Raw genomic sequence first — 23,094 nt, 5'->3', positions numbered from 1 at the left:
TGGCTCCTCTCAAGTGGCTCCCGTCAATTTGCTGGGAAAAGGTCTCCGGTCTCTCCCAAAGCCATTGGAAAAGTACGGATACCAGTATTCCGTATGGATACCCAGGTCAGGTTGTAATGAAGACTGTGGGCGCATTCTTGTTGTCGTCGTCGGTTCGGTTCCTCATGTCTTCCTCTCTCTCTCTTGTCCCTTTCCCACTCCAACGCACGCAAATTCGCATCTGGCGTTCATACGGATACTGCGTTCAACGCTCGTTCGCTTGGGGGCGTCCCATCCTCTGGTATTCAAACAATATCAATGGCATCCTTGCGAAGAGGAGAGACCAGGGCGGGTTCGAAAGGTAGCGTGGGCGTTTGAAAGGGCAAAATGTAGGGGTAAGCCTTGGAGAAAGGCGTAAAGAATCAGAAAAAGTGGGCCCGAGGGCTGTACTGAATACCTTCCTCTCGTTCTTTCTTGCTGCCCGTCTGTCTCCTCCCACCCTTCCTTTGCCTGCGATGAAAATAAGCAACCACGGGCCAATGTCGATGAGAGCGCCAAGAAATACCTCTCTCAGACGGATCCTAAGCAACTTTGGAGAGAGAAAGAGCAGGGGCTTTCTCTGACGACGGGGAGGGGGGGGGAGAACTAAAGCGGGGACGTGAAAAAAAGGGAAAGGAAGGGTGGTACGGCGTGCGTTTAACCCTCCAAGTGGATACCAGGGCGTCTTTCGACGGCTACCACTGACGTAAGGCACGTCAATGTATTGATGCGTTTCGAGCAAGGGTGTGCAAGATTGAAACAACCTCCACAGTGCCCACCCGGACACTGCTGTCATCAACTGGCAGGGGCCAAGGCAAAGAGAAGGGGGGGCACCGGGGCCCTCTTGGGGGGGATTGTGCCCTTGGTTTGTTCGTCAGTGAGGAAGTCGATGTATCCGTTCCTAGTGTAGTGTACGGAGTATTGAAGTAGAGGGAAGCGAATGAGGAGGGGAAAGAGGAGCTGCCAATTCGATTCGACCGCAAGCCGACGCAAGAATAAGTTCCCCCCATGCTTTCAACACTGCAAAGTACCTACACTACGTATCTCGAGATCAAAATTGCCAGCAGAAAGAAGCGTCAACTTTTGCGTTTGATACGTACCTTCAAGACTCGGAAGAAAGTCACACGGCCAGGAAGTGGGAAGCTGCACTTGCACTGCACGCCAGGATCTGTTCTGTCCTGCCCCATCCCACATGTACAACCAATCCCTTTGCTTTCCACGCCCGTTATTGCATGCTGCGTACTATGTAGAGTACGGAGCACTTCATACCTGGGAGGGGGAGGGGGGGATGATGACAAGGGACCTGCTACAAGATGAGAGCGGGCGGTCTTGAATGAGAGGGTGCTGCTGGAACCACATCGCAACCGTGGGTTTGGGCAGCAAGAATGCATGGTCAAAGACAGAAGGGTTCGACATTGTCGTCATATCATGGCATCTCTGTTACGATGACGGCCCATGCCTGTAACCCATCATCATTCAACGCAACAAAGACACATGTGTGTTGCCGAGCAAAACAGAAAAGTGCTTTTGACCGTGTGGGCTCGGCGGGAACAACCAGCCTTACTGTTCCTGTGGGAATGTCAATTCCGGCAATAAGTGACAGACAAGCCACTGAGCCTCATATTAACATGGTGGCAGTCGCGCGTACGAAGACCGCATTCAATGTCATCGAGTCAACCAACCCGGTGCTACCAACCACGAAACAAGCAAACGGTATATACGTACAGCTCCGATAAGCTGCCGCCATAGCTACTGTTAATTCAAGTCAAGTGCTTGGCTCTTCCATCGTATGCGTTTCTCATATGATCCGCTCCCAAAGAACCGATCTCTGGTTGATGAATTGCACGTTGTTTTTCCAATGGCTTGCATGCAAACATGAGCCTGGATTCTTGATGACGAATTTTGTTCGCTCTCTAATATGAAGGAACACCTTCCATGATGGATGTACGGAAATCGCGTCAATAATGACATTTCCCGTGGCTGCATCTAGGACACACAGAATATCCATACTGTTACATGTATGACGCGGGTGCCAGCTTACTCGTCTGGGATGAGGCAGTGAACCTCCCAAGGTGGCTACGGTTCATGTGGCCTTGGGCCTGTGTCGAGTATGACGGGGGTTGACAGAGGTAAACCGCATGGGGGGTGGTAGTGTCGTCTGTGAGGCCAGTGGATTTTGACTGACGTAGCGTGCCTCTTTCCATCCTTCCCATAATCAGGATTCTTTCCTTCTCGTGTTTGAGTTACGGCATGCTGGACGACGAGGACGAGAAACCATAATCTGGCAGCATTGGTTGGTCGGCCATCCAGCCGGCCAGGCATTGCTTGTCAGCATCCAAACGGCCCAGCAATTACATCAACGATCCGGGGTACCCTCGATCAACGCTGCCCCTCATCCATCCTACAATGGCGCAAGTGGAGATGTTGCCCTTTCTCCAGACGTTTCCCAGCGCACCACATGTCATCGTCTGCCTCGCGCAGATTTAGCTATTGCCCGTGGAAGAATAACCCAAAAGATCTCTTTTCTTCACGTGTTGAGCAGGAAAAGTGTCCGTCTCGCCGTGTCTGCAGGGTGCCGTCCTCCACCCGAAGCTGCCGTTAAGGCCCCCATTGCTCTCCACACCAAGAATCTTTCATCTCTCAGGAAAATTCCATACCCAACTTGGACAGCATCCACCATGGGCTATTGCGAAGATGGAGATGCTTGGCAATATTTGAAGGTCTGGAAGGCTCTCTTGATAAATATCACCAAGAAATGATGGGTCGCAAACGCCTTCCGGACAAAAAAGTATGCTCAACATGTCGATGTATACTCCGTACACTCCCCTTGACTCTCAGTTTATTGGTGTCCCTTACAACAAACATGGGATACGGAGATCGAGGCACACTCTGGAGTGTAAACACTCAAGGCCTGGCAGCAATGTCTCGCGGCTTCCCGGATCTTCGATGCCTGAGGTCCGAGTGAGGGTTGGCATTGCCTAGGAATATGTCCTCTATCCCCAATGCGATGCATAGCAGGGGCTGGCAGGATTAGCGTAGGTGTCCGCAGAGAGAGAGAGGGCAAAAAGGGAAAGCAAAAAAAAAGGAAAACAGAGGAACTCGGTACTTGATTGCACCAGAGACAAGATCCACAAAATCTGCAAGGATATACAGGGGAGATGATCCACCGTTCCTTTTCAGGGAGATGACGGGTGATGGGAGTGGCGCCGCACTAGCAGCTTTTCCGCTGCAGCCAGACAACGACCGCTGCCTCTGCAAGTGCCACACACCAACACTTTGACGCCCTCGAATTCAACCGCTCTATTCTCACGATTCGCTCTTTGCCCATGGCCGGTGTCGCGACGCTAGCTAGGACTCTGAGAGTGCGGAACGTTCCTGCAACCCCGGTTGTTTCTCCGCCTCCCTAGCAGAGACCGGGGCAAACGGGATATTGAAGAGCGGTCACGAAGTGCCCATTGCCCGCAACAGACTAATCTCTGACACAATCCCCTAGTGTCATCTAATCGTGCTTAGTGCGCAAGCTGGACCCTGATGAGCATTTTGCCTCCTTGATTGCAACGGTTCAAGGCAGCCAATCATCATTGGCCTCTGTTTCAAAGACATGCCGAACTGAGATTCCTGTGTCAACAGCAACACTTCAAGTAACCTCCACGTTCCGAAGAGGCTTAGAAGCTAAGCAGAGGCTGCGCTGGCACGATGGTTGGCGCTTCGACGACTTCTTCGCGGCAATCAAAAGCGGCCCGATATCAGTTCAGAGGCGAGTGTCCATGTACTAGTGGAATCACCGTGGAACTGCCCAAAACTTTCGTGTGAGCTTCCATCTCGTGGCAAGGTCCGAAGACAAGAAGAAGTGGCAAATAACATCTGCCGTGATAGCCCAATAGAGATGGCTTCATTTGGCCCCCATCCAAAAACGGATTCCCTGGAGCCGATAACAAGAACCCATCTTCTTAATAACGGATAATTCTTTTTGAATTCTTCTGGATCACGACCCGGGTCCCTAGGGCCTAGGAGATGGCAGGTGGGGTCCTCAGCTCAAAGGCCATCTGTCGGCTGAAGACCCTGGCAGCCTGGGCAGAGCCAGGCCTGAAGTGTAAAGTTCTCTTCGGCAATAAAATCCCCGGACGATAGTCTCCAGTGTGTAGAGTTCCGCAGATGATCGGCCAGGAACAACCCTGCCTGATGGAACGCCGGTTTGGGAGACTGGCCCAATAAACCTTCCAGCAACAGCCGACAGACAAGGAATTGTTGGATGAGGATGAGCCGTCTTTGGAGGACTCAACAGCCTTTGCTGGGTCAACTCTGCAGGTCCTTTCCCGAAGAAGATGATCAGATGGTGGTGTTTTCGGAATGAGCGAAATGGGATATGCGGAACATGGAGAGTTGCGACAAGGTTCTCGAGATTGCCCCCAGCGTTCATCTCAAATCAAAGCCTCACTATGCCCTATTCGAAAGGATGGCAATTGGCGGTAACCTCGAAAGAGACAGTTGAAACACGCTAGACATGGGAGGTCCATGCCCAAAGTGTTGATAGCAGCAACGTTAAGGTCGCCGATGAGCCCGGGGACCCAGGTGAGTGAACAGACTTCGAAGTCTGAGAACGTGCCAACCAGCCAACGTAGCGGAGACTGACAAGCACCTCAGCGCTGATCCAGCAGTTTTTGAAATGGCTTCGTCGATGGAGTGGGATCTCGACATGATGATTTCTTGTCGTTGAGAGTGGGACATGCTGGTTGGGAAAAGCTTCCATGGCAGGCAACCCGACGAGACCCGGCTCCATCAGCTCAAGGGGAGCGAACGCGTCCTCTCCACATGCAGAACCCGATGGTAGGTGGCGACGACAGCCGGCTATCCATCCGTACTCCGTACACGAGAAAGCCGCGCTCGTCCCTTGACCGAGCAATGAGTCTATTGGAAAACGGCGCGACGGCTCGGTGAGCCACGGGATGATTAAGCCTGGCCCCCAAAGCTTCTGGCAGTCAACGGCATTGAGTAGGGCCGAACGCACAGGAGAATTCATGGAGCCGTCAATGAGGTGCAGTTGAGCGTGGAGTGCCACCTGATCCAGATACCCGAGATGATGACGGCGCCGATCACCGCCCAGAGTCCGGCGGCGGAACGGCACCTGACTGATCTTCTCTCCCAGAACAACGACAGGGTCGCATTGAAGGAAACATTCTCTGTCGGCCGGAATCTGTAGGCAATCTGTCATATTACCGTCCAAGCGGATGAGCGGGCTGCGGGCGGCCGGGCTTGTGCGGAATCAGAGTGGATGTTTGCAACCTGCCAAAGTCGGTGATGGTCAATAGTGAGGGCACGACCCACAGCGCCTCGGGTGCAACGTTGGTGGTGGATTAAAGTTCGAGAGGGAAAAAATGCAATGTCGAGGACGGGGTTGAATAGGGTTGCCTAGTGTAAGGCCAGGTGGGATTCGACGAAAATGGATGGCAGTGCAGGCACATCGCGGCAGCTGAGTACGAGAAACTCATCAAAAGCACCCTTGGCGATAGTTGTTATGAAAGGAGTGCGTCTATGTAAAGGGGTGCGCATTGGCTGCCGTCTGAGTGTGCACTGCGAGCGAGAGCGGAGGAGACGGGAGAGCATAGCGATCAAGCAGCCTACCCCTTGCTGATTGAATTGACCAGGGAATGTCTCAGAATCGACATGGATTCCCCAAAGGCGGGTCTTCTTGTCTCTCCAAAGCAATCAAGCAATCCAGAGAGACTCCAGACAGCTCCCTTGGCATTGAACTGTATGGAGACGCTATACTGGAATCGACAGTAGCGCATTATATCATCCTGGCTCTTCTGCAGCCCACAGCGGGGAATGTCGATCATGACCGTTTTCTGTTGTCCTGCAGACGGCCCAGCCGTGCCAGCCTCACTTTGTCAAGGTTCCTGTGCCTGGGGTGCCTGAAGCGCAGAGTACCATCGTGTTGTTTCTTGTCTCTGTGCTCCTAGAGTTGATCGAGGAGGCTTAATTAGAGCGAGGAAGAGCCGTGAGGCGCGCCAGTGGTGAGAAATGGTAATAGAAACATGACAGGATGCGCGCTGGCCGTTGGCCGCTTGGTCGTTTTCTCTTGTCCCCCAAGGCTCGATTATCTAGGGTCCGGGACGGCAGCGAAGCCCTAGCTGAAGATTTTAGCGGCTAGGCGTGTCCTGCGTGCTGCTACACTACAGACATACCTGTGGGGGGAGGAGGGAGGCCTTGCATATCCGTACGGATACTGCTGTTGTTATTGAGAAATGAGGTGCTGTTGGTGACTTGATGTTGCTGCTCGAAGCCATGCAATTCGATAACCCTGTGAACAGGCATTGATTTGGATTTCTATGTGGGGCCATCAGAGCGTCGTCGCCAGATAGATGGCCAGCAGTGGGTTGGCACATGGTTTCTCGAAGTCGAAATTTCCTGTTCTCGCATTTTGCGGGTGTGCGGTTGCATTGGAAATAATGGAGCAGCCATTTTGACGATGCTAAGCGGCATCTGTCTGAGAGCCAGCGTGTCCAGGATGCGCAGGATGCGAGATGGAGCCGCTGAACTACCAGCACTCTCTCGCGCTCAGGTATCATGTAAGGTTTTTTTTGTAGTGTTGGAAGCCGGCTCGAAATAGCTATGGAAGGCCGGGGAGAGATGGAGCGATTGATCCCGTCCCATCCTGTCATGTCTCTCTCGTGTTCGGCGGTGTGCTATCCGTGGTCCGTTCCTGAAAAAAGGGGGGAAAGGCAAAACCGAGAGGCCTTCAGACGTGTTGTAGTCAACGTCGGAAGCTCGGTTGTATGTTGTGTGAGCTTCTCAGCTTCTGAAGATGGTGGAGCGAATGACAGGTGACGCGCGTATCCTGTTGCAGACGACTTGTGGCTGACAGCCAAACGCCCTGAGCAACGCCTACCGAGACGGGACGAACGTCTCCCTGGCAGCATCGGAATGTTCGTGTTGATCCCGTAGCTCCAGTTTAATGCCATGGAAGGACATGGCCGTAAGAGCAGAGGGAAAGGCCAAAGCCCAAATGCCATGGCAGAGGCCAAAGAGGCAGGGTCGCGAGCCATGTAGCTGCATCTTTTAATGGCGGGATTGCTGGAGCCGGCAAGCCTTGTGCCAGCACGCGAGTAACGGTGCGAATCGGTCAGGACAAGAACAGAATAGCATGGAGCTACTAGGCGGCGGCGTCATGCTGAGGTCAAGTAAATGTGGACTGACTAGCGCCGAGAAAGGGGATAGTTCGAAGGAAATGTCCACCTTGGTCAAAGCCGCGAACGAGGAACTTTGGAGGGGAACAAGAAAGTGAAGTCAGCGCTGGACAGCATCGACGATGAAGTACATGGTGAGCGTGCGGATGCCATCATTGCTCAGACTTGTTGTGGATGGAACTCGAAAGGCAGGGTACTGTTGACAGGACATAGCCATGTAATCTTGATCCGATGTGGTCGACTCGCGCTGAGGGGTGAGGGGATGGGTTTGACCTGGTAGGAGACAGACGTTGGCGTTAAGAAAGGCAAATGTGGTTTTTCGCTTTCTCAGTGGTGAGGTTGGATGACATGAGGTCAGTGTTGTCAAAATCGGACGGATGTTGTCGAGATGGTTCCTAATTAATTACCTAAGGTAAGGTAAGGCGGGAGAGGAAGGCGAGGCTTCCGGGCGGCTGCCCTGAACAGTTGTGCACTCATTCCCGTCGGGTGATTTCATTCTTAATTACTTCCTTCCTTACCGTGAAATCAGGGCAGCTATATTCTATTCTGAAGACAGGTATCCGTACCTACCTTAGGCAAAGCATTGAATAAGGCACGCTTCTTTCCTTGGTACCAGACATCTGACACCTCTTAGCGTACATACACATCTGATGTCGAGGCAGGTGTATGCGTACGGAGCTCTCGGTACTCGGTAGGGCTGGCTGTGCTTGCCGCATCTTCACGCCCCCAAACATGGGGGAAACCGAGCGTGGAAGGGGCATCGTGGGATATGTTTCGAAACACTCAATGACGTAAACGCCCCTTGCGAGCCTGCTTTCGCCTACCTCTTATTCCGAAACAGCAAGAGGTCACCTTGCGATCTTTCCCCTTTTCCCAATTAATTATCTACCGTGCTACATCACCCTTTCAACCTTCCCCCGATTCCACCTTCCGTCTGATATGTGCACAGGCAGGCACGTAGGTATACATACCTACTCAGGTCATCTCCATGTAAGGTACCTACAAAAGTAACAAAAGTACGGATACCCCCCTCTTTCTCACCTTGAGTAAAATGGAATGAAGGATGCATACCGAATAGGAACGCCCCAGCTTGTGTACCCCGAGTTTATTAACTTTCTTTCCCCGGAATTGTTTCGTCCCAGCATTTCAGATCATCCCCGTAACAACTTTTCGACTGTCATTCGAGAGATATCGACCGAAACGCACTTCCGCCTTCACATTTGCATTTGCGGATGCACCGGCCTGCGCAGCCAGCCCCGTGCCCGGCGTTATCGCACACAGCTGTTGCGGTTTGCCACTCTCGTTCTCCGGGTCGGTCCTTGAGGATGAGGCTTTCCAGACACAAATTTGATTCGGACAAGGCCTTCCCAATACAACGACGTGCAACCCCCGCGCCAACGCTCCCTCCATACCTTCCTTGTCCACACTCATCCTCCCTTACAGATGCTTCAGATCTGGAATTCAGCAGGAACTCACAATATCCTGCCATCCCTCTCGTCCTTGCTATACAGATACCTCCGTGCCTCCATAGCTGTCAGGTGCTGTTCGAGTCACTCTCAACACCACTCAACAGTCATGGCCTGCCAAGCTTGACTTACTCGCTCAGTCATGGAGACGGCACAGTTGCTCCGTCATCTTCCCTGCAACTTGCAAGCTTGCGAGAACTTACTTCGTCGTTCCGAACGTCCCCCGGCGCCAAACCGTTTGCTAGTGGAATGCGCTGACCAAAGTATTCCAATGCGCCAACCTGCACCTTGCGCAGCCCTGCGCTTTTGGCGCAAACTTTGTTCCCAGAAGTGCCTGCTGAGCATTTGCATATGCACTAATCAGCAATCCCGCGGTAAATCCGCCGCTGCCTTTACCGAACTTGAATGGTCACGGAGCACGCTGGCGGCCTGCCTGCCAGTGCAGCAGTGCCTGCTTCTTGCGGCTTGGTAAACAAAATGGGGTGGAGCAGTCTGGGGAAGCTTTCGGGCGATGTTGAATCCTCGTGGGAGAAGGGACGACAGCACGATGACAACGATGATCTATGACGATCATGGAGATCTCGCACATGAGACGACACGAGGACGATGCCGATATGATTTAGGGACGAAACGCCAGCTAACGATATGTCTTCTTCTGTGCTGTCGAACACGGTCGAAACCATGCTGTTGCTTGTGAGCATGCCCATTCTCAGATAGGTCCTGAAAACCGCCACTTCCCCCCTCTCCTCCCCCTTGGATCGAAAGTTCACAACGGCGCGTCGGCACTACGACCTCAGTATCTGTATCTGTGACGACTCTTTTCTAATCAGATGAGACATGGCGCAGTGGTCTGGTTGAATGCGTACCGCATACCTTAAACACGCCTTGCCTTCCATTCCCTTGGTCTAGTGCTTCGATAGAGGCGGCATGTAAATGAGGCAAGATTGTCTAGGGAATCCGAGTCTCATCGGCTTTCCGCTGTGGCTGTCTCGAACATGTCTTTCCATATAGAGTCCCGCTATGCCCGCCTCAAGATTCGCCCATTCCTCCTGCAAAGAGCCCCTGTCCTGCCAGTGAATTTGGCCGAGCTCACCGAGACAGTGCTTACTGTTTTAGTCTTGGTCGTTATCCATGTTATCTAGAGATGAAGACGGCGCCGCGGGACTTGAGAAAATTCCCGGGGGTGAAATGTCGATCGTTGCTTAAGAGGAACACCAATACGGAGTTTGGGGGACTGGAGTGGTTGGTCCAAGCACTGTGGAAGGGCGATTATTACACTAGGAACGCCTCAAGTCAGCCCAGACTATGGCCGTCTAGCCTCAACTCAGTTTACCCAGTTGACGCAGGCGCGCAGATCCCCCGCAGTGTCCCTTTGCGCGAGAGGCAACGCTGACGCCGTCGCGACCGTTTCCTTTGCCAGCGAGGCTTGAGAACACACGTAGACGCGGTCTGGAGAAAAAGGAAGCAAAGATGGGGCGCCTTTTGGTAGTGAGCCGAGTGTGAGACGGCGCGGATGTCCGCAAACCGCTGGACGAAAACAACGGAATGTCTCAGGAGCCAGGAAAGCCGCTCGCTTGTGCGGATTACATTGCGTTGTGGACACTTTCGGGGGTTTGCATATCCGAGCAAGAGCAAGCCCACGGCAGAGACCAAGACCGTAATTCACTTTCCGATATCGCCTCTTGCAGTCGCAGCGCCACCAGGCCTAGCGACTTTACACAGCGAACCGGTTGCGATGAGGTTGGCGAACTCAGGAATTGAGGCTCTTTGCACTTGAAACGAGACCTTGATCCCGTTTCCCTCCATATTTTACACTACAACATTCGACAATCTACCCGCGTTGGCTCACCTGAATCTCGCATTTTTCGACAGGAGGGGTTTTCATTCCCCACGGAAACTGTACCATACAGCGAAGGGGAAGGGGGGAGGGAACAGAAGAACAACAAACTAATAAAGGGCAGCGTGGTACCGACAGCAACATCAGGAGCGCAACCCGCAGCCTGCCAGCCCACCGCCAACCGAGCGTGCCAACCGACCAACCAAACCAGCCCTGCCCCTGAGTGAGTTGCATTCCGTCGACATCTCAAACAACACAAAAGAGGGGAGAAGGGGACGGCGATATGCTGCCCCCTGACCCACAAGATAGGTACGTGTGGTACTGCTGATCGCGGCGTCGACGACAATGACAGACGGCGACGACACTTGAATCTTGACTTACGATATTGACGTGAGAGCGCCAGGGACTTGCAACTTTTTTCCTTTAAGGTGGGAGGCTTGAATAAGTGGTTCATTTTGCTAACCGAACAAGGTATCCTTTCGCCCGGCTGTTCCTGCGGCACGGAGCCAAGCTCTCCCCCGTACGGAGGTGGGAAAGGATCATGTCTGTAAAACTTTTCTCCTCTTCCTTTCGACTAATATGTGGGATGCTTATTTTTAACCATCCGCCGACGCAATAAGGAACACGTGAGCTGTGCCTGACGGTAGCAAGGCCATCCATCTAATCCATTCGCTGGGCGGAAGTGGAAAGGCAGATGAATCGGCGTTTTCGAAATCCTCTTCAACCTCTGGGTAAACTTGTATCGGGGCCATCCTTGGACGACATGTATACTAGGACACAATTCTATTTTTTTCACGTCCTGCTGCTTGGATCAAGCTGGACACCGGGGGAATCGGGGATGATGATGTGGTTCAGATTTCATAGTTCAGACCTTTTCAACGGGGCTGCAGAGTTTCCCCAGTTTAGGAGAGTTGTTGTGATAATACGTTTGTGCTATATGCAACGCGTTTGAGGACGCAAGGCGGCCGATGGGCCCGAGGCTGACTGGTTTTCTTGAATCGCGCGGCGGGGGTCGGGCAAAAGTTCACGATGACTTCCCATCCCCAGACTCCCCGTGGGCTCATGGAGGTCTATCACAGGAGACATTTTCCGAAAAACAGGTTGCCTCCTTTCTGTTTTCTCCAGTGCCTTTCCCCGTTCATCAATCTCTCTCCCACTCCCGTGGCCGCGGGACTACAAGCGGGGGGTCCGGGTTTCCCGATATACAATGCTCGGATTTGAACATGACTAGAATACACAGTATTGTACCAAAACATGACTTATACGCAATCAAGGCTCAAGAGCACACCCCTTTTCGCCCCACCAGCTCTCCGCTATACACCAGATGACCCGGGAAGACTGCATTTGGAGATTGTTGATTTTTGAGTGTAAATGTGGTTCCTCTTCTTCTTTGTGAGCTCCGTATAATATGCGGAATACAATTGTAGCTAGGCAAGACGAGGCTGAATCGTGTGTCAGGCTTTCAAGCTTCTTCCCCCTTCCCCCTTCTGGGGCGGCAGGCCCCAAGCTTCTTTCTCTTCTTCTTCTCGTCGCCCCCGCAATACCGGCGAGCGGTGGATTGGGTGAGTTGAGGGGGTGTGGATGTTAGATGTTGGTCCTTGCTTTGCATTGCGCCCGTTTCCCAATATCTGAATATAGGATAGTAAGTAGTCACTTGCGGATAGACGCCTTGGCTGTTGGCACTTGCTCTCTGAGTCCCCTAATGCCTCTTTGACTCCCGCTGCCGGCGTGCCGAGACTGGGGTGGTTTGGACAACGTTCATTTCGAGGGAAGGGTAAAGGATGTGAATAGGGCAAGGTCAGGTATATTCGTACATTATCAACACGCCACGTCTTGTCATGAAGGCACACTCAACACGGGCGGGTCAGAACATATAGTTTAGCATACCGTACGGATCCCACATCATATGGGTTCCATACACACGGATGAGATAGTAAACATGCGTCCATCCTCCGCGTACAAACTCTCTGCCTCATTTGCCCCAGCCGGCCGGGGGTCGGTGCTCAACAAAGTATCTAGCTACGAAGCAGTCGCCGAAAAACTCTGTATCTAGAGAAGATCGTTCACCGCTTACTATAACCCTATTCATTCCGTGCCTGACAGAAGCCGCAGAGTTCTCTCACAGAGTGGGAACAAGAATCCCCGTCACCTTCAGACCGGTAACCCGTGAGACGTGAAAAGCTTCACGGAGACAGCCGTTCGAGCGAGATACAGCCCACCCCATTTGCACCCCGCCGTCCGGAAGCCCCGAGTCATATTACAGCGAACAGACGAGCACGTTTCTCCAGTTCAGGGTCACCCGGGGGGGCTTCTGCGGGCACAGCGAGATGAGAAAGCATGTAGAAGAAAAAAGGAGGGAATTATTGCTGGTATCCCAAGTTCTCAACAACAAAAATCAAAATGGAGCTTTCATCGTGGAGTTTTAATTCTGCCCATTAAGATCAAATAACGCCGCTGATTTGTTTGTTGGCTGCTCTGAATGCTCCACCAAATGAAGAAAAAAAGACAACAAGAAAAGTCTACACGATGCGAGTATTATGACTCAAGTACAATGGCTGCCTACCCTGCGCCCGTCGAACACGCGCTACAAGTATCTTGCTCTTCTTCTGCTTCTTCCTTCTTCCTTCCCCTAAGCCCGGATCAGAGCCTCACCCCCGCGGCCCGTCCGTTCGCTCGCTCGCTCTCGGAACACACTCCCCTAGAGCCTGTGCGGGCCCGGAAAAAAAGAACACATCCCTTCTTGGATATCGTAGAAGAAAATCAAACCCTGAAAACCCGTTGAACCTTATGCCCCGCTTGCCTCTGATATCCCTCCCTTCCCGTGTTCTTCCTAAACTTAGAGCATGATTGCAAGCTCTGACCTGTCAACCTTTTCCTCGTCCAGGTTGGGATAGTATGGTACCATGGCATCGGCACCCTGGACGTACGCGTCGTTGTACAGCCGCCAATAAGGCTGCCGTACCTTGCGCGCAGGATGGAACAGGCCTGCCCATACATAGTTGAGAACGACGCCAGGGCCAACCGCCATGCGGATGGCTTCGATGGCCTCGATGATACGGTCAATGACGTGAGGACTCGTTTCGAAGAGGTTGGGATATAGGAGGTTGAGAAGATGAACCATTGCGTCCTCGCATCCAAGGCCGACAACGCCAAGCGCGATATGCTTGACGACAGATGCGGCCGTCTGTCGATGGACTTGGTCGCGGTCGATGAGAGCATCCTCGAGCAGAGGGGTGACAGCATAGACGTAGTCCTTGGCCATCTCGCCAATGTACTCAAATAGGAAAGAGAGGGATTTGAGCACACCGTTTTGTACGTTGAGCTCGGGAACGCGGTACTCGTTCATGAGGGCGGGAAGAACAGTGAAGGGGGCGCAAGTCTCAGCAACGATACCAATGGCAACAGCTGTGTTGACACGGGACTGACGCTCCTGCACGCGAAGATTGTTCAGCAGCGTGGCGAGCACATCCTGGGGACCGATGGCCTTAGCGATGAAACCAAAAGTGTTGTTGGCGGCACGACGGATGCCCTTCTTGTGTGCCTTCAGCATGTCGAGGAGCTCGAAGCAGATACGCATCCACTCGCGGGCGTTCACACTCTCGGGGCCGCGATCGGCGATACGACCGACCAGGTCGATGGTGTTTTCTTGGACCTTTTCGTGTCGGTTGCGCAGGATAGGGGTGAGTCTTGGCAGCAAGTCCTTGATAGGAGGTTGCATCTGTGTAATACCGACAACCGTGACGATCGACCTCAGAGCTCCCAAGATGGAACCAAGAACCTCGGGGTACTCCTCACCCAGGTATTCATAAAGGACGATACCCAACTTGCCCATCAAAGCGTCCTCTCCGCATTGCTTCATGACCATAGCAATGCGTGAGATGAGGTCGGCTGCTTGCTGCCGTACTGTTGCTGACTTGTTGTTCAATCGCCAGAGGATGGTACTGACGATCTGGGGCAGGTATGGCTTGCAGCGCGATCCCAGGGCGTTGACGACGGAGCCGAAACCGTTGAGCATGACAATGTCTTCCACGCTCTGTTCCTGGAACGAGTGTAGGATACCATCGATCAAGCGCTCCTCAAGACGCTCGCCGATGTCTGCTGCGCCCAAACTAGCGACAATCTTCTCCACTGTCTCGACAGTCATTTTCCTGTAGGCCTCACTCTCGTCCTTGAGGTTCACTACGATTCGTTCCAGGATTTCGCTGACGCCGACCTTTTGGCCAATATCGACGGTGGTTTCGACAACCTGTCTGTAGTTGCGCTTGTCCAAAGCCATTCTCCTCACCCAGAAGCTCTTGAAAAACTCGTCCAGGACATGCTCCTTAAGGTAGCCTGCGGTAACACCATCAGTACCAGCGCACTGAGACACAACCTTCAGGACAACCTTCTTCATCTCCTCGTCTGGGGAAGAAAACTCGCGAAGGAGAATCTCCATAATCTGACTGGTATAGTAGTTGGCATATTCCTCATCCATGAGCGGGATGATGAAACCGACGGCCTTGAGGAAACCAGCCAAACCCTTGCCTCTTTGCTTGCGAGCTCCAGTCCACAGCGGGTTGAGGATATCGTCGAAGCTCTCAATACCGTAGGGGTTTGAAGCTTCGGCAAGCGCGGCAATAGCCAAGCTGGTGACTGTCCTGACCTTGGTCTGCTCGTCGTTCAGGTTGGGCCCGATGCAGTCGACCAAGCCCTTGAGGTGCGGAAGGACGGCGCAGCCCATTAGGATAGGAATTTGCTGCACAATCTTGACACCAGTATGGCGGGCTTGCCATGACTTCTTGCTGCGACACACTGCCCGAAGGAAAGGCAGCAGGGCCGGAATACCGAGGGCGGACGCCACAACGGCGAAAGCTCTTGCGGTGGTGTTTCGCACGTACTCGTCGACATGGTCGATGTCTGGTCTCATCGTGCTGATCATGGTGGCCAGACCAGCCGCTTTACTGAGGTTGGAAATGATCTCACGACCTTCGACTCTGGCGTAGTAGTCTTGATCGATGAGCAGCGGCTCGATAACGACCAAAATCTTGTGCACATATGGCCGCACCAAGTCATCGAGCTTGTAGAGAATACGATCGATGACCTTGACAAGCAAATGACGCTCCTGGTCTTCCAAAGTCTTCTCCATGAGCAGGGGAAGAATCTGGTCGAAGAGCGGACCGGCTCCAAACTGCCTGGCATTGTCGGTGAGCTGTCTCAGAGCAGTTTTACGCATTGGTGGAGTACCATTCTTGACTTTCAAGAGCAGCCTCATGATCTTCCTCTCCTTCATTTCGTCCACGCTCAAGCTGTTCTCGTCAGAACCATCGGTCAGCTTACCGAAGTACGCCATATCCTCGGCCTTGAAGAACTGCAGGTCACCAATGCCGGGAATTTCTGCCGGCACAGGCTTTCCGCTCAATCTAACGGCGTCAGGGTCCTGCATCATGAACCCAGTCTGCGGTGCTGGCGTAGCCATGAGCTTATGAGCAGGCGCGCGAATGGGAGCGTATCCTGGCGGTGGCTCGAGAATCTTGTATCCCTGTTCCTCGCCGGGGAGAAGCGCGTCCAACTCTTCGTCACTGATGGGCGCGTTGCGTCCTGAGATATCGGTACCGAAAGTCGTAGGCAAGGCTGCGCTTCCCGCCTGTGACGGGTGCATTGGCGTGGCGAGACCCTGGTTACCCATTGGAGTGGCCGAAGGGGCCTGATCCCACCTTGACCGTTTCTTTGGTGCATCTGCAGGCTCCAGAGAGGGGGCCTGGTCCCAACGCGAGCGCTTCGACTTGGCGGGCTCAGATGGCTGAGCAGCTTCCTCGTCAGCTGTCGTGGTCGCGACATCCCACCTTTTCTTGCGCTTCCTTCCAGAAGAGACAGCATCGGTAGAGCCAGCTTCCGCGTTTTCCTTATCGTCGTCCCTCAGAGTCGCTGGGGCGGTGTTGCCGTCTTCCTCGGGACCCCTCGCGGCCTTGGCCTGGATCTCCCTTGCAACGCGTTCCTCCTCTCTTTCAAGCTCTCTCCGCTGCATGATCTCGCGGTAGCTATCGCCGTTTTTGTTGTCTCCGTTGGCGAAGGCATCGGTTCGGGAAGGGGAGAGACCGCGATCGAATCGGCGCTTCTGGTAGTCTGTCTCGCGATCGGTAATCCTGTTGCTCTTCTCGCCCCGGCCAGCCAAGGGGTCATCCTCTTCGACGCCATCGCCGCGTGCAAACTCGTCAATCATTTCACGCGATGCCGTGTACTGGCCGACGAGACGGCGCGTGTTGTCGGTGCCTTCCATCTCGTCGTCATCGTCATCGCCGGCCGGGATGGACGTGTTGTATCCGGCAAACTTGTCGACGCCATTTCGATCGTACAGATCGGTGTCGAAGCTATCGGTGAGTTTCTGCTTGGTGCCAGCGTCGGCACGTTGATTGTTCGGGTCGAAAGTGGTCGAACCCTTCTTCGCAGCGGCGGCAGCGTTGCGCTCCGCCTGGAGCTTCCGGACAGTCTCGAAGTCTGCGTCGGACATTTTGAATTATGGGCAGGGTTGCTTCATGTCACTTGAAGATGCAAGTGGGCGATCGACGATGGCGGCGCGCATCAGTAATGGTCGTTGTGTTGCTGATGAGGCTGAAGGGGGTAGCAGCAAATGGCCGGGTCGCAGGAGAGTTTGCAATCTGCGCAGGCAAAAGCTTTGCTGTCGGCGACGCCACCAGAATTTGGGCGCCCGAATTTTAGCCGAGAACGCCAAGGCTGGGAGCTTCTGCACCTCAACCTAGGAGCATTCGCGACTGATAACAACAAAGAAAACAACATCAATATTATTGTTCCATGGCTTTCACCCGCAGAAGATCAGGTAGAAGCTATCTAAGAATTTCAGGTAGTTCCACCTACATGTCACAGTAAATCAATGCTGTAACGCTTTGTCTACTGTGTACGCGCTTCAAGACATGGCCGGGGATGCGAAGCTAGTGAGTAGACAACCTGGCAGGATGTCGCTCATGTTGTGCATGACGAGGTTATATTACTAAGGTAGAGGTATCAGCTCGTCTTTCGAGCCTGCGATCGTGTCCTCCTCCGCTTCGGCGATGATTCTAGCAGGGCAGTGTCGGGCACTTCATGCTCAACCTCAACCTTGACCTTTGTCTTCACAACCTTACGTTTCTGACCCAAAATGGGCGTTTCTTGATCAACGGTTACCTCCTTCTTCACCCTCACCGTCTGGTCCTCTTCCTTCTTCACTGTTCGCTCAGAAAAGGTCTTGAGGTCCGCCGTGAAGAGCACAGAGTGCGCCCAGCCCGCATACTTGCCCCAGAGCTCCCTAAAATGATCTCCCACGGCATCGTACATCGCCTTGTTGAACGTCTTGGTCTTGGTCTTGCCGAACTTGTAGTCTCTCTGGGCAATCTGCCAGACGTGTGTGTCCACCGGCACGGCCTCACCCCAACCCAGGCCCATCAGACAGACACAATCGGCCACCTTGGGGCCTACGCCCGATAATTGGAGCAGCTGTTCATGTGCCTCTTTGTATGTACACTGTGGCAGCTTGCATCCCTCGGCCGTTTTGATGTAGCATGGGTTCTCTGGGTTGGTAAGACTCTCGAACCATCCCTTTGGCCTGTCATTGACCACAATGGAAGCCGTCTGCGCGATATACTTTGCGCGATAGCCAAACCCAAGCTCCCTCAGATGCGCCTCTACTGAGCTTCCCGTCAAAGCCTCGGGTGTTGGGAAATCGTGGAATGTTTCGTCCCCAATCTTGCCGATCAGCGGGCCGTAATGTAGACACAGCTTGTGAACCTGGCCAAGTATGAGTGCTGGATTTCTTTTTCCACTTTGCAGCAGTTCTTACCATTTGTGATATCCTGGCGATATTGTTGTTGCTACTGCAGATAAAGCATATCAAAGCCTCCCATGGGTCTTGGCTCAGCATACGAACACCTCCGAACTCTGGGGCCCTCTTGCGAAAGTTGGGATCCGCTTTCGACCATTCCTCGTACAGAGACTTGAGGTCCAACTTGAGGCTCAGATAATGCCGTAGTAACTCCTCTGTGTCATCTTCACTAGCTTCGCTGTCAAAACTTGGAGGGGTGAGCGGATATGTTGGTTTCGTAGGCCAAGTGACCTTGTAATGCAGGTGAGTTGGATCTTGCTTTAATAACACGATTCGACCATACAATGTGCAGCACCTGGATGAAAACTTAGCGGAATTGAATGATTATGCAAAGAGCTCAATGTGACTGACCACATGTCATTGACTTTACGCCATCGGAAGGACTGGCCACATCGAAGAGTCGTGTCAATGCATAGCTCAGCTAGACTAAGCGGCAGTTTCCGCCATTCAGTCACCCTGACCACAGACATAACTTTCTTGTATTCAGAGACCAAGCTTTTCGTGAGGGTCACCTAAGCGAATGACAGTGACTCTAGAAGATGCCAAGAATTGGATCAGAAAGAGGACAGAAAACCAGATTAATCGATATGAAGGTGTGCGAGTTACATGAAGTTGAATAAAAGTCGCCGCTGAGGCTGATCACTTTGTGAGTTCTTCCCCTGAACGGACTGGCCGATTCAGTGGCCAGTTGCCACCACAGAACTGGCTCTAGCGGAAGCCGTCAGCCACGAGGGCTAAGCCACATCACAGTGTGATCCATGATGAAGCCCAACACTGAGATAGCCGTGCACACTGTACTGAAACACAGTACGCAAGCCCCCACACCTCTTCGCACTCAATCAAGAGCATCACGACCTTACTGAGCGGCGCATCACACCTCAGCATCCAGTTCAACCGCCCACCATGCTCTTCTTCAGGTAAGTTTCGAAACTCACTCGGGGAACGCGATATTCACAGGCTTTCAAGCCCAGAGTTGCGCCCCGCGCATGCTGGATGATGCAGTCACTGACGTTACGCCCACTAGTTTCTTCAAGACGCTCATCGACCACGAGGTCACCGTCGAGCTCAAGAACGACATCCAGATCCGCGGCATCCTCAAGAGCGTCGATCAGTACCTCAACATCAAGTTGGAAGAAATCGCTGTCGTCGAGGAGCTCAAGTACCCGCATCTGGTCCGTCAGCCGCCTGCCCCCCCTTGCACCAAGGCTCTCACGCATCCTTATTAGGCTGAGGAGCCAGCCTTGAGAATGTCGCTAACGAAAATATGTAGAGCTCTGTCAAGAATGTCTTCATCCGCGGCTCCGTCGTTCGTTATGTTCACTTGCCCGCTGGCTCAGTAGACGTGCCCCTTCTGGAGGACGCGACGCGCAGAGGTGAGTCTTGCGTTTCCATCCCGTTCATCGCAGGTATGGGGATAGCGCTAACGCCATCACAGAGGCTGCTGCCCAGGCCGCAAAGGCGAAATAGGCTATTAGCGGAAGGGTCCAAGGTTTCAGAATGACGCATATTAATCATGGCGATATGGCCGGGGCACTGAAAAGGCCGGTCCTCGCATGCGGTGGAATGAAGGCCAAAACCTCACAACTAGGTACACGTGCTCAACGATATTCTTGGCGTCTGGCAAGACCTGGTGTGGCAGCGCCTCATGGAGTATGAATAGAGGCGATATGATATCCAGACAGAGATCTACGAAACAAACCAAATGTTCAACGGAAGTTGCGCCCGACCGCATTGTATTCATTATTCATTATGCTATTCTGATGAAGCAAGCAATCACCACCAGACGCCTCCTCCACGGCTATCTTTGCCGTTCCACAGCGCAACTTCTTTACCCTCGGCCTCTTCGCCTTCGAGAGGATGCACGAGTCCGCCCTTTCTCCTCTCAGACAACCATTTATCAATCCAGCCCTTCATCCTTTTCCTCGATACTTCGCTGCCGACATTGACCGTGGGTACTACCTTGTCGATGCGCAGGGACATCACGAACATGGTCAGCTCCCGGAAGCTGCTATGCTCACTGTATGGCACACCAAAACACATGGCTTCTTTCGTGCTGCCGCGTTGCGCGACGAAATCCTTTGCCCCAAACCGAGGCCGCCAAGCCTTGCCTTGAAGAATCTGTGTCATCGGGATCGTGCCAGGTTGAGTGCTAGCTGTCACCGCCTTGCTAGCGCCTTGTGGACGGTAGTTCCAACCTGAAGGTCGAAATCCTACGATACGACTGAAATGCGGCTTGTACCCGTTGAGATATTCTTGTAGTGTCTCGGCGCGGATTTCCATCAGCATTTGCATGTGAACCTGAGCTTCATGCGGATTATCCGTCATAAGTGCCGTCAGCTCTGGGTCTCCGAGTTTGGACACAATGCGGATCTTCGACTTGGACGCAAATATCTTGCTTCCCAGAGCTTGGGCAATAGCTTTGCAAATCCGCTCCTTACCAATCGAGTAGGTACCGCAAATAACAAGGAGACGTTCCTTTGGAGCATTTTTCTTCTTCGCCTTTGCAGAGGCGTCGTCCGCAGTTGTCTTCGTGAAGAACTTGCTGACCGTCTCCGTGCCAGCCTCTCTGTTGATCTTGTCCCATGTGTTGTCTTCTGACGTCTGGTCTGGAGCAAGTGACTTGCACATATCTGCGCATGCCTTTATTACGTCGTTCTGAGGCGGGAAAGAATAGCGGGGGTTGAGGTAGGTCGTGTCCAAGTAACAAACATCAATCTTTTGCTGCTTGAGTTTGCCTGATACCGAATCTTGTATGTCCGGCTTGAGTAGAGGATGGGCAACCTGAGCTGGACAGGCTCTGAAGTCGCCACAATGCAAGATTCTTTGCATTCTCGCATTTGGACCCTTTCCCATTGTCTTCTCAAACAGAAATAGGGAGCTGCCGGGACAGTGGTTGGCAGGGATCATAGTCACCGTCACACCCTCGGTGCCCGGGACCTCCTCCGTCTGATTGAACTCCAGAGCAATGACCCACTTAGCAGCGACTCGTAATTGCATCTTGACCAGGTCTCCGGTGACTTTGCTGCAGTATATTGGGCCGTGCGTCCAGGTGGAAGTCAAGCCGATGTAGTGATCGCTGTGAAAATGGCTCAAGAAATAGGCATTGCATCCCTTGACCGCACCATACCTGAAGGCATCTACGCAGATGTAGAAACCAGGCATTATCTTGTAAAATGGACAGGTCCGTTGATACGCGGGCTTTCCACGCGATGAATGCTCTGCGGCAGCGGCGCCGGCCCACGCAGCGTCTTCAGCATGGCCAGACATCAATTTGGTGAAGGCAGAAGTCGACTTGTTTTGGACTTCGCTCAGCTTAAATGGGTTGGCTTGGCCCTCTCGTGGTACTGCTGCGCGCGCAAGTCGTTTGTTTACTTCAGGGGGTTCAAGGATTGGCGGTCTGGCGACTTCATCTTTGACTTCCTTGGTCTCCTTGGGTTGGGGTAGTGGAATTGGGTTGCCATCGAGGCAGGCGTTCACATGTCGTGTTGCTTCGTCAGGTGTGATACCGGCAAGTGTGCCGTCGCAAATAGGACAGTTGGCCACCATGGCATCGCTAGGCCGTACAGGATCGGCTAATTCGTCGCAAGAATAGTCGCCCGTATCTGCAGCCTCGGCTTCTGCTTCCAAACGGGCTTGTTCCTCCATGAACTGCATCATGCGGTATTCTTCGCCGCCGAAATCTTCGTCGTTGGGGAAATCGTCTAGGTCACCAAAGTCGTCAACATTTGCAAATTCGGCGTCGATCGAGTCCTCAACCTTCAATGGCGGTGGCGGGCAGCTCGTTTCCGTCGCTGGCGGTTTTGCCTCTTCTTCTTCCTCCTTTAGCTGAACCAACGGCGTAGAAACATTATCTTGCTTCATTGCTGGAGACGTCACGTCGTCCTCCGACTTGACCGGTGGGACGATGGGCGGTCGACTGCGAATAGCACCGATGAGACTTGATTTCCGAGCTGTAGGGACCTTTTCTTCTTCTTCTCCTTCACTGTCAGATTCGTCGAGAAAGGGGCCTTTCCGCTTAGTGGCCACCTTCTTAGAAGGCCTCTCTGTGGGTGATGAGGGTGGTGGTTCGGACACCACAGGGCTGTTGGAATCTCTTGCGGCTGACTGTTCCCCTTCGTTATTCTCGGGCTCTTGGCTTAGCCGCCGCTTCTTATTTGGCGCCTCAACCTCATTAAACCTCGCCTCCTCCTCCCATGGTTCGGCATCATATATCTCTGGTACCTCATCATCTTCCTTTTGGGGAACAACGAGCTTTTCGTGGCCATCGATAAACAACGTCTGCTCGGGCTTTTCGGCCTTTTGAAAGAAGCTCAGAATGCTAGCATTGGGTTTCCCTGCAGGCTTCTTCGAAGGAGGCAACCTGGTTAACGGTTTTTTGGGAGTCGTCGTAGGCCTCTTCCGCGCTGCCGTTGATGGAGGGCCCATTTTGCCACAAATGCCCAGTGAAGGGTTGCTCTTCTCGAGAAGTCCGAATTGTCGAGGGTTCTGATGTTGCGAGTACTGTCGAGACCGCCATCTACACTTGCATTGTGCTACACAAGTCGAAGGGGCGAAATCTGGACAAGGGGCGAAGTGTCAAAAAGTAATGACGTTGGGGCTAGGACTGACTAAAACACGAAAATCGCGGGGTCTTTTGGAGTGCGTCGCGAAGTCACGTGCTCTTTCCGAAATATTAAAGTGCCTGGTCCTAGCTCCGGTATAGAGATATTCTTGGAAACGTATAAGGCGACAACC

General features: G+C 53.1%; 8 protein-coding genes across 8 annotated transcripts; 2 read left to right on the top strand and 6 right to left on the bottom strand.

The window, feature by feature from the left end:
* Positions 1-2,294: 2,294 nt before the first annotated feature.
* Positions 2,295-2,777, top strand: CPAR01_09729 (uncharacterized protein; the record flags this gene model as incomplete). Its single annotated transcript, XM_060493993.1, has 1 exon — positions 2,295-2,777. A coding segment is annotated over one exon (483 nt), but the record flags the coding sequence as incomplete, so codon positions are not given.
* Positions 2,778-4,516: 1,739 nt separating this feature from the next.
* Positions 4,517-5,230, bottom strand: CPAR01_09728 (uncharacterized protein; the record flags this gene model as incomplete). The annotated part of the gene is made up of 1 exon (XM_060493992.1): positions 4,517-5,230. The coding sequence occupies one exon, from the start codon at positions 5,228-5,230 to the stop codon at positions 4,517-4,519; it is 714 nt and encodes a 237-aa protein (XP_060348122.1).
* An 885-nt stretch (positions 5,231-6,115) lies between these two features.
* Positions 6,116-6,587, bottom strand: CPAR01_09727 (uncharacterized protein; the record flags this gene model as incomplete). The annotated part of the gene is made up of 2 exons (XM_060493991.1): positions 6,116-6,145; positions 6,204-6,587. 2 exons carry the CDS (start codon positions 6,585-6,587, stop codon positions 6,116-6,118), a joined length of 414 nt encoding a protein of 137 aa, XP_060348121.1.
* Positions 6,588-9,995: 3,408 nt separating this feature from the next.
* CPAR01_09726 (uncharacterized protein) lies at positions 9,996-10,256 on the bottom strand (the record flags this gene model as incomplete). The annotated part of the gene is made up of 1 exon (XM_060493990.1): positions 9,996-10,256. A coding segment is annotated over one exon (261 nt), but the record flags the coding sequence as incomplete, so codon positions are not given.
* A 3,088-nt stretch (positions 10,257-13,344) lies between these two features.
* CPAR01_09725 (splicing factor 3B subunit 1) lies at positions 13,345-16,995 on the bottom strand (the record flags this gene model as incomplete). Its single annotated transcript, XM_060493989.1, has 1 exon — positions 13,345-16,995. The coding sequence occupies one exon, from the start codon at positions 16,993-16,995 to the stop codon at positions 13,345-13,347; it is 3,651 nt and encodes a 1,216-aa protein (XP_060348119.1).
* Positions 16,996-17,507: 512 nt separating this feature from the next.
* On the bottom strand, positions 17,508-18,830 carry CPAR01_09724 (8-oxoguanine DNA-glycosylase; the record flags this gene model as incomplete). Its single annotated transcript, XM_060493988.1, has 3 exons — positions 17,508-18,266; positions 18,319-18,655; positions 18,712-18,830. The coding sequence occupies 3 exons, from the start codon at positions 18,828-18,830 to the stop codon at positions 17,508-17,510; spliced, it is 1,215 nt and encodes a 404-aa protein (XP_060348118.1).
* Positions 18,831-19,263: 433 nt separating this feature from the next.
* Positions 19,264-19,827, top strand: CPAR01_09723 (U6 snRNA-associated Sm-like protein LSm2; the record flags this gene model as incomplete). Its single annotated transcript, XM_060493987.1, has 4 exons — positions 19,264-19,277; positions 19,385-19,532; positions 19,631-19,733; positions 19,796-19,827. The coding sequence occupies 4 exons, from the start codon at positions 19,264-19,266 to the stop codon at positions 19,825-19,827; spliced, it is 297 nt and encodes a 98-aa protein (XP_060348117.1).
* Positions 19,828-20,133: 306 nt separating this feature from the next.
* Positions 20,134-22,785, bottom strand: CPAR01_09722 (DNA repair metallo-beta-lactamase; the record flags this gene model as incomplete). The annotated part of the gene is made up of 1 exon (XM_060493986.1): positions 20,134-22,785. The coding sequence occupies one exon, from the start codon at positions 22,783-22,785 to the stop codon at positions 20,134-20,136; it is 2,652 nt and encodes an 883-aa protein (XP_060348116.1).
* Positions 22,786-23,094: the final 309 nt, after the last annotated feature.

The sequence above is a fragment of the Colletotrichum paranaense genome (assembly GCF_030867605.1).
Source record: "Colletotrichum paranaense strain IMI 384185 chromosome Unknown Scaffold_7.1, whole genome shotgun sequence".
Lineage (NCBI taxonomy): Eukaryota > Fungi > Ascomycota > Sordariomycetes > Glomerellales > Glomerellaceae > Colletotrichum > Colletotrichum paranaense.
Note: the sequence above shows the minus strand (reverse complement) of the source record. Positions and strands in the feature narration are given on the sequence as shown.